At 42.7% G+C, this 10896-nt stretch overlaps 1 protein-coding gene across 1 annotated transcript; it reads left to right on the top strand.

Moving 5' to 3' along the window:
• The first annotated feature begins 2832 nt into the window (after window positions 1-2832).
• LOC129742294 (uncharacterized) lies at window positions 2833-5661 on the top strand. Its single transcript, XM_055734176.1, has one exon. The coding sequence runs from the start codon at window positions 2833-2835 to the stop codon at window positions 5659-5661; it is 2829 nt and encodes a 942-aa protein (XP_055590151.1).
• The last annotated feature ends 5235 nt before the right edge of the window (window positions 5662-10896 follow it).

Below are 10896 nucleotides of genomic sequence, written 5' to 3'. Positions count from 1 at the left end.
CAGAACCCACCTGTCTAATCCCGAGCTGCTAAGAGAGCTGATGGAAAAACTTCCTGCCACGTACCAGATGGAGTGGATAAGGTACCGCAGGAGATTTAATGAACCAACCCTGGAACATTTTGGGGAATACATGGAGATGCTCGTCATTGATGCCAGTGAAGTGGCTACCTTGAAACCACCCAGATTGGACCATCAAAAGCAGGATAAGCCTAAGATGAGAGAAAGGGTTCATCTGAATGCACACTCGGAAATCGGCAAACCGGTACAACAATCCTTGGAAAAGCAACCATGTCCCGTATGCGGAGGTGTGGATCACCGTGTTCGAAATTGCGAGAAATTCAAACTGTTAGAGCTCGAAGCCCGTTTAAAGTTGGTTCACGATTGGAAATTATGTTCCATATGTCTGCATGACCATGGAAATTGGAGATGCCGTTCAAGAATCTACTGTACCATCGAAAACTGTAAGGACAGACATCACCCTTTGCTCCACCCTGGAAAATCTTTTAAAACTAATCCTTCTCGATGCAACGCACACAACGGTAGTAAACCGCCAGTATATTTTAGAGTTGTCCCAATCAGGTTGAGAAATGGCGATCGTTGGTTAGATACGTTTGGTTTCCTGGACGAGGGATCTTCCTTGACTATGGTCGAGACTAGTATAGCCAAATCTCTTGGAATCACCGGAACTCCAGAATCACTGGAGTTACAATGGACGTCGAATATTGCTCGCAATGAAGATTCGGAAAAGATACAGATTGCTATCTCCGGGAAAGCGGACCCAAGTTGTTCCCATCCCATTGTAGCCTACACAATAAGTAGTTTAAATTTGCCCAAACAATCCCTATCGTACACGCACTTAGCGAACAAATACGAACATTTGAAGAATCTTCCAGTGTCGTCTTACACTGGGGCGGAACCGAGTATATTAATAGGATTGGATAACTTAGAGTTATTTGCGCCTTTAGAAAGTAGAGTCGGACAATATGGTGAACCAATCGCAGTTAGGTCCCTTCTTGGTTGGGCAGTCTATGGACCACAAGGACCCTCGAAATATCCTTCCGATAGGGTGAACATTCATTCTTGTCAAAGTAAAACCGATGAAGAGTTGAATGAGTTAGTCCGTAAGCACATGATCCTTGAAGAGGCTCTGGTGTACGATGCTCCACTGCCTCAGTCTTTGAACGATCAGCGCGCCCTCGATATTTTGAAGAACATAACCGTATTCAAGGACGGGCATTTTGAAACAGGACTTCTGTGGGCTTCGGATTCTATCTCTTTTCCCAATAGTCGTCTGATGGCCGTAAGCAGGATGAGATGTTTGGAATCGAAACTACTGAAAGACCCCGAACTTCGTTTAAATGTTCACCAACAGATCCGCGACTACGTGAAGAAAGGCTATGCCCACAAAGCAGAAGATCAGGAGCTCATGCAAGCATTACCAAATCGAACGTGGTATCTTCCTTTGAATGTTGTTTCCAACCCTAAGAAACCACAGAAGAAAAGACTCGTTTGGGACGCAGCGGCAACCGTGAATGGAGTATCGTTGAACTCGCTCCTCTTAAAAGGGCCTGATCTGTTGGTTAACCTACCATCAGTCATTTGCAAATTTCGTGAAGGACGAATCGGGTTTGGTGGCGACGTGCGGGAAATGTTCCACCAAATCCGCATAAGGTCTGCTGATAAACACGCCCAGCGTTTCTTATTTGCTCTGCGACGTAGTTCCACCTCCCCGTGGTGCAGAGTGGAAACGTGTCTGCAAGTCCGGCGTATTGCAGATGTACGGCCAAGAGAACTACACCAAACCCACTAGAGGCCGTCGACGGGTCCCGCCAAACCCGCGCGGAAGAAGTGGTGCACCCGGGTACTTTGGTACCAGTACTTGGGTGTGAGCGTGATGGTCCAACACGCTTTCGGGGGGTCATGACCCTGATATGCGGATGCGACCGGAGGGAGAGCGATCGCCAACTTGTTTTGCGCTTCGGTGGGTATAGACCCGTCTCGCAAAATGAGTAGATGCGCAAAGTGGTGGCCAATGGTGGGCCGATCACTTAGGGACGTGTTTACACGTCAGTGTCCGAGAGGCACGTTCTGCCGGAGGTGTCAGGGTTCGACACGCGTTTCGGGAAATGTTGCACCCGAACCGCGAGTGTGACCTGATGAGGGCGTTCTATAGCTCGATCTGCGCTTCGGGTGGTCAAGCGCCCGACTTGAAGATCGGGTAGTTGCGCTGAGTGGTGACTTAAGTCAACACTATTTGTGAGTTCGGAGGAGTCTGAGTCCTACACGTGGCCTAGGGGGCTTACCCCCCCTACCCGCGTGTTTGAACAGAGAAAGTGCCGTCGACAACTCGCTTTGTGTTTCTGGATCTTGGACTGGATTCACAAAGTTAGTAGTTGCGCTACGTGGGGACCTCATTCACACGATGAGATGTCGGGTCCTAACTCGTCAGAGGAGGGGTCGCGCATCGAGTTGTGTTAGAATGAGGCTATGCTATCAGAGGGTTCGGAAACGAGTATTGCCTTGGAGCGCACTAGCGCGAAATGACCTCCCACTATTGAAGCAAAGTGTGTCAAACAGTTCGAGGTGGGAACAAAGGTCAGTGGCCCCAGGTGGACTTTATGGCGTAGGGGGTACAGTGTTCCTTAGCATTGTATCATGAGTCGTCCAATTGCACCCATGGACCCAGAGTAGCAAACTGGGGGGACGCGGTGGCTCGCCGTGCCTTGGAATGCAATCCGTAAAATGGATTTACCACCTGGGTTAACAACTAATAAAAAAAAAAAGCGTTTCTTATTTCGGTTTGACAACGACTTACCACCGGACGTTTACATCATGGACGTTGCTACCTTTGGAGCAGCTTGCTCTCCATGCACCGCCCTGTACGTTATCCAGCGAATTGCAGATGAGTGCGAAAAAGAATTTCCCGATGTGAGCGAAGCGTTAAGAGGAAAGACCTACATGGACGACTACTTCGACAGTGTAGACTCGTCGGAAATGGCAGTACAGCGAGCCATCCATGATATGCGGAACTGGGTGAGCAACGACGATTCAGTCCTTCGCGAGCTTGGTGAGCCGAGAATGGAGAAAGACGTCGCAATGACAGGAAACAAAAGTGAAAGCCTTGAAAGAGTCCTGGGTATACACTGGGAGCCACAGAAGGATGTTTTCACTTTTTCCATGAGTTTTTATGGAAATTTGAACCAATACATGAGCGGGCGAGAAAGGCCAACGAAAAGAGAGGTACTCCAATGTGTCATGAGCCTGTTTGACCCTATCGGACTGTTGTCCCCTTATGTCATTCACGGCAAAATGATAGTCCAAGATCTCTGGCGCAGTGGAATTAATTGGGATCAAAAGATACAGGATGCGGAGTGGGAGAAATGGCTTCGTTGGACATCTCTGCTTCAGAAAATTGATGGTTTACAAATCCCTCGACATTACTTTGCTGGACTTGTGCTAAATCGATCGGTCCAACTTCACATATTCACTGATGCAAGTGAGTATGGGTACGGAAGCGCAGCGTATTTTCGATTAGTCGACGACAACCGTATTGTGGTGAGCCTAGTCAGGTCGGTGGCCAAAGTTGCGCCACTCAAGTATCAATCTATTCCACGAAAAGAGTTACAAGCGGCAGTTCTTGGGGCGAATATGTTCGCAAATATCTGTACAGATCACACAAAACCAATCAGCGAGACTTATATCTGGACAGATTCAACAACAGTTTTATCCTGGATAAGAGCCGACCATAGACAATATAAGCAATACGTTGCTGCTAGAATAGGAAGCATACTATCGCTCACTGAGCCCCATATTTGGCACTGGGTACCGACTAAGGACAACATAGCAGATTGCCTCACTAAATGGGGAAAGGAAACCGTACCAGACTCAGATGGAAAATGGTTTAATGGGCCATCCTTCCTCTACCGGGACTTGGAGTATTGGCCGAAACAGAAACCCATTCCAAACACGACCGACGAGCTTAAAACTATCCATTTGTTGCACCACATATCTGTTCCGAACTCGTTAGTGGATGCTTCTAGAATTTCGAAGTGGCCTATCTTGGTGCGCACCATGGCTACAGTACTCCGTTTTCTTTCGAATTGTCGTCGGCGAGTTAAAGGCCTACCCATCGAAGCCGTGCAAGCCACTGAAAAGATAAAAGCATTAGTGAAAAAGTGTATTCCATCGATAAACCAACCTCTTCGACAACCCGAATATCGAGAAGCGGAAATGATTTTGTGGAGAATAGTCCAAGCTGACTGTTTTCCAGAGGAAGTCCAAGTCCTGTTGAGCAACCGCTCCAAACCGATAACCGAGCAGAAAAGTATTGAGAAGACTAGTGTTATTTATAGATCAACCCCGTTTGCTAATGAGTTTGGTGTTATAAGAGTAGAAGGAAGAACAGCCAATGCTCAACACGCCACATTCGATGTACGATTCCCCATAATATTGGACAAGAATCACGTGATAACTCAACGACTTATAGATTTTTATCATCAAACTTTCGGGCATGGGAATCGAGAAACCGTATTTAACGAGCTTCGACAACGCTTCGAAATAGCGAAACTACGTCCTGCGATCAACAAAACAGCGAAGAATTGTCAACGGTGCAGAATCCGGAAATGTGTGCCCAAAGTGCCTAGGATGGCTCCGCTACCGGAAGAACGCGTGACGCCCTATGTTAGACCGTTCAAGTACACAGGATTGGACTATCTAGGCCCAGTAGAAGTAACGGTTGGCAGAAGGAAGGAGAAGAGATACGTGGCAGTTTTTACTTGCCTCGTAGTGAGAGCTGTTCATCTCGAGTTGGCGTATAGTTTGTCATCGGACTCCTGTATCATGGCGATCAGGAGATTTGTTCGCAAAAGAGGGTCCCCACACGAAATATTCTCCGACAATGGAACCAACTTTGTCGGGGCCAACCGAGAACTGAAAAAACAACTAAACGAAATCCATCTTGCCTGTGCCGATACCTTTACCAACGCACACACTAACTGGCTATTTAATCCACCCGCAGCTCCCCACATGGGTGGTGTGTGGGAACGCTTGGTAAGAAGTGTTAAAGTGTCAATGGAGGCTTTAGACGACGGAAGAAAGCTGAATGATGAGATTCTCCTAACTGTTCTGGCTGAAACGGAAGCGCTTATCAACTCGAGACCTTTGACGTATATGCCACAAGGAATTTCGGAGCCCGAGGCGCTCACTCCAAACCATTTTTTGATGGCAATCTCTTCTACTGATCCGGATGCTGCTCAAGGTAATATGGTATCACTAGGCGAAGCTTTGCGAAGTAGCTATTTGCGATCCCAGTACTTAGCAGGAACAGTTTGGGATCGTTGGCTCAAAGAATATTTCCCTTCATTAAATAAACGTCCAAAGTGGTTCGAAGAAACGAATCCTGTGAAAGTTGGTGACCTTGTCTACCTAGCAGAAGGAGGTCGGCGATCATGGATTAGAGGAAGGATTGTCGAACTTCTTCCTAATAAAGATGGCAGAATTAGGCGGGTAGTAGTCCAAACCGCTTCAGGGCTATTAAAACGCGCTGTGGCCAACCTGACTGTAATGGAAGTATCTGGTGAATCAGGTTGCGATGCGGCAGAACCTGCTTCACGGGGAGGAGGATGTTCTGGCATCCCTGTCATCGTTGGAAACGACACATAATTCGATGACAGCTGGGCAGAACGAAAACGGAATCGAAGACGAACGAACGAACCATTGTTAAACAGAAAGTATAAAGTGCCACGAGGAAAATCCTATAATAACGTTTAGTTAAATTTGTTACATTACATCTATAGTATCTCTTCTTAAAAAGTAGGTATTACTTACAAAATTTAGCACAGATTATTTGATTTATACTTATACAAATATAGATAGTACGCAGTTAATATCGCCACCTGTACACCAAGATATAGCTCAATATAGCTCTTCGTAGGATACAGGTTAGATTTCACATAAGTGTGCTCAAGAATTGAATTTTAACTTAAATTGCTTCCAAATAGACCACAGGTTCTTAACCATCATATCTATAAGAGAAATCGGAAAGGCGCTGAAAGTTCGGTGTAACACAAATGTAAGAAAATTTGTATTCCTTATCTTATTCCTTCCTTATCTTATAAGTAAACTTTATTTTTAGCTTTGAGCTGCGAATATTAAAAGGTACGCTTCCAAGATTCTAAACAACATCCGAACCTCCGAACATAATAAAATTTACAAATAAAAAGGTGAACGCTGGATTACTTATTAGTAAAATAACTTAAAATTCATCGTACAAGTTTCAACCATAGAAGAGGTTGCAAAAATCCAATGCCTATTTAGTTAATCTCTATGTCGAAAATGTGCTGAAAAGTGTACTGTGCCCAAGATGATGTGGTTGGAAAAACACTTCTGGCATAAAGACTCGAGCTCCGAAGCAAAATGATGCATGTCCACTACATGTAAGCGAAACAAGAAAAACATTTTATGAGATTTTCATCCTTCTGGATAATTCAACCCATAAAAAACATTTACCTATATACTTATGGTTTTATTGAGTTCAGTTGATTTAAAAAAAAAATACATTTATTCACTTTTATTGGTGGATCACTAATAGGTAACAATTAACGATCTGGTTGATCCAACTACGCGACTCGAACTGACTCTGGTCTTCCGACCATCTAACAACCTTCGCTGGAACCGATGTGTTCTCTGTAACAGCCGACTAGCTCAACCGGACTGTTCCTTCTCAGGATCGGCTACACTTGTCTGGGGCGGACTCTCGACCACGATAAGGTCACTCAACAGCGGACTTTGGTAGAACGGAAATAGACTGGGATTTCGGATTGACGTGCATAAAGGGGAAAAATTTACATTTTATACATATATTGGAGTTTTCAGTGTAGAAGGATAAGGGTCAACATACGGCGTTAGGGTACGGATGGGTGCTGAGTTGATCATACCTGGTAGTGACTTCGGAACACGTGGGCCTTCCTGTTGCTTCCGGTGGTAATGACAGACACCAAAACAACACAGGGACTTCCGGCGACGGGTGACTGGCGGACCCTCGATTTGTATGACCGGGAATTGAGCTGCAGCGATCGACCTTCCTGGATTTGATGACCAGTGGTTATTTGACGTGGCGATTCCTATGGTGACGGAGGAATGCCTGACACGTGGTCGGCTGTTCTCGAGGAGACTCCTGGGTTACCCCGCAACGGAGCAACGACACCTGAGCCCTCACGGCTGGTAAACTCCGGATCTTGAGGACCGGTGTCCCTGGCCTCCTGATCGATCTGCCGGACCACGAGGTGTGCGTGATGATGGTTCACGACACCCGGATGCGCGCGTTCTTGTTTCCGACCGATTTGGCTGACGGTCTCAAACTTTCTGCCCCGAATTCCTTCTTCCGTCTTCTTTTCCCTCTTTTCTGCCCAGTGTTGCTAGATGCGTTTTCACAACAACAGCCTTCAATACTGACCCATGCCGCAAAAGGGAAACAAAAAGGGATAATGGAAGGGATTGGAGAATACACTGAAAAAAACTAAAAACTAAAACTACCAAACACGTCAATTAACAACAACAAAAAACCATTTGTTACACTGTTTGGTAACATCTCCCATCAGATTGCCGCGTCACAGGTTTCCAATTACTGCATCGATGTAGTTCTCGTGAAGATGCAGTAATGTTGATGTTTCGCAATCTGAGAATTTGTCTCGGTCGCTGATTCGCGTGAATGGGCTATCGGGAATGGGCTGTGTACATAACTATATATAGTGCGAATCGAACTCACTGCAACATTCTCATCTCGGCTCGCCAAACCGATATCTTATCCAATTTACCATCAAAGTCGGTTAGCAAATGAAGGTTTATTGTCATAGTATTTCTGCCACTGCCAATTACCAAAAAAACGCACTGTACGTCGTCTGCCGTTTGGAAGGTGTTTTTTTCTGCATCCTCCTTCGTCCTTGATGGGAAAGAGATGAGAATGGAGTTGGAATGGAAAACTTGAAACTATATTGCCGGCACGGGGATCAACCGATCAAACATTGAAAGTGTGGTAAACAAATGGTTGGTTAAATAAATTATCAAACTGGGTCTTCTTCTGTGTTGCAGAAATATTTTATTTATTATAGTTTGAAAGAATCCTTTGTCAATTTAGGAGCCGTAAATTTTTTCTTCAGGATTTTTTTCTATAATTTACTAACATAAAAACTAGCAGCCCTGCCACCCACCGGCACTGATTTTCCGGTATCTAAAGAACTCCGAAAGCCTTCAATAAGTTGCTAGATTTACTGTGCTCAGTTAGTTCCAGATCCCGTTTGAGGGACAGGCCAAGTTAACAAGACAACAATACCAGATGCACTTTCCTCCGCTCTCGGCGGACAGACTGCAGAAACCATCCGGAGTCCCTCCCCCTTTTATACCATCCCCACTGCACTGCTGCTGCTGCAAAGGATGTCCTTCCTCCGGATTCTGAAAACTGAGGCCTTCAGGGGATCACGGCTCGGCTCTGTAGATGCATCTGCGGTGTGCCGAGTTTTTTTCATTTCTGTTCGCTCTCGTTCAAATAAACAGAAATCCATTCTATATTTTATTACGGTCCCTTGATACTGCTCCGTTTATTTTATTTGTTGTTTTCTTTTGCGCTTCGTTTTGTTTCCCGAGGCTATAGGACTGGATCGAGCTCCTTTCGAGAGACTGGGAGTGTGTCTCTAATGTTCTCTACTGAGGGTAGTTCAAATTTTTGCCACTTGAACGTTGGAGGATGTTGCTTATTGCTCTCAGCCAACGGTGGACTTGAGTTTAGCAAATTTTAAGTCGTAAATTTCATTTAGTGAATTTTAATGTCCATGGAAACCAAAAGATGCAATCGTTTTAACGTTTTTTCCCTGTTTCATTTTTTAAAATTTTTGTCTATTTAAATTTATTCTTTGTGATTGTGTTGAGGTGTTTAAATTTTTTTGATATCTTAAAATATTTGAATCTTTCAACCTTGGTTCAAAACTGCATCCAATCACTGTTGGAAGTGTGAAGGTGATAGCTGACGGGGTGCTCGAGAAAACAGCAGCATTCACCAGAGCACGCGAGGCTGCTAAATCAACAAACTATTTTCTTGCCAGTCTATTCGAAAAGCGGGATAATGGGGAGGGAACAGGGACGAATTGAGGAGATGTCCCGAAAAAAAAACAATTGTTCAGCTTATTATTTCAAAACTTCTAATTTCATTTTTCCAATTTAAAATATAGTAGAATTTGATGTTGGCCTATTTTGATAGAAGTTTATGAGAAAAAATAATTTTCTTTAGTAAACCAAAAATTTTCTGTTTGAGATTGTTGGGGGTTGATTGTTTTAAATAAAAAAAAAATATCTTAATAAATATTCAAGAAATTATTTGCCTGGATAGGTCTTCCTTTTTTTAATGTGAATCATTATTTTATAGCATTGCCATGAACACAAAATACATCCGATGCTTATTTTTAAAATGAAACACTTAAAACAGGAAAATTCTTTATAGATGTACGCAACTATACCCCCGAAATAGTTTAGTTCATGCATTTGAAGGTATGATAAAGATTATATCTACAATTTTAACAAAAATAAAAAGTCATCAGTTAAAGGAAATCCTAACTAATACAAAAAGGTTCGGTAAAAGTATTCGTCCTGATGTTTCTATACACCTTACGTGAACTTACCTTACCTTCTATTAACTTTGATTGAAATTCATTGCAAAGTAAAAGTGTGGTTCCACATCAAACAGCATTTCAAGTTGGTCACCGAGGATCATGGAGAAGTTGTGGTAATTTAAACACATTTAAGAAGTTTAACTTTTTTTGCGAAAGGTAAACACAGAATAAGTTTAAAAGAAAGTCTTCCCTTTTTAAAAATAAAACTTTTCAATGCTCAAATCGTTTAAGCTAAATCTATCAGTGTTCGACATTGCTAACTGAAAAATTAGCGCCGCTAATTAAATCGCTAACTCATTCAAAGATAGCGTTCGCTAATTAAATACGCTAAACTTGCCGAAAAAGTTATCGCTTTATGTTTAAAGCGCTAATCGCTAATCGCTAAGTGTTGACCAACATTAAGGCCGGAACATATGTAAAGTTCTTTTTTTGTCACGACCTTCCCCCCTTCGATTTTTTCAACTCTCCATGGGGGAATGAATAAAGTTGTAGTAAGTATTTCATTTAAAAACGAAAAATTGTTCGAATTTTTATACAATTGAATGTATCAACAGAACTTGCAAAGATGAGAATTTAATCACCTCTCTGTGTTCTACAAATTAAAAAAAAATTCTGAACACTTACAAGAGCAAAAGAACAGAATGTGGAAAATGGTAGCTAGGTATGTACATCTCTGTTTTTTGGTAAAATATTTATCCGATTTATCGGCTTTATGCAAAGTAGATAGTTTGCAATTTCGTTGCAAACAGTCTTTTGTGCAATTCATTTCATTTTTTTTTTAATTTTTGCATTATTTTACATTATCTTCATTTAAAATCTTTAACCATCCTTTTTCAAACTTGCATGATCATTGTCAAACGTGAACATCTATACAATTTCTATTTGATCTTAAAATGAAAGTTACAACGAATTATTAACAACTCAACAATATCAATTCATTCTATGGTGATTTTATCTTATATTTATATAAACTGAACTCCAGTTCGCATTCCTCCAATGAATCCTATTAAGCAATCAGAATGATGCCCAATAATGTCACCTTTACTTGATTAATGATAAAAAGTTTATTTCATCACTTATAATTCGAGAGATTGATACAAGTAATATATGAGTTAGCGGTCCTCGATTAGCGGAACCAAAAATAGCGGAACTTTTTAATTCGCTAGATCAATCAAAACTTAGCGGCAAAATTAAACCGCTAACGAAAAGATAGCAGACGATCTAGCGATTAGCGGAT

This window comes from Uranotaenia lowii, chromosome 2 (assembly GCF_029784155.1).
Source record: "Uranotaenia lowii strain MFRU-FL chromosome 2, ASM2978415v1, whole genome shotgun sequence".
In the NCBI taxonomy this organism is placed as follows: Eukaryota; Metazoa; Arthropoda; class Insecta; order Diptera; family Culicidae; genus Uranotaenia; species Uranotaenia lowii.
The sequence above is the reverse complement of the archived record's forward strand: the minus strand, read 5'-3'. Positions and strand labels throughout refer to the sequence as shown.

What these genes read in the sequence shown, in the direction of transcription:
- LOC129742294 (XM_055734176.1), top strand. Translation starts at nt 2,833, where the DNA reads ATGGACGTTGCTACCTTTGGAGCAGCTTGCTCTCCATGCACCGCCCTG.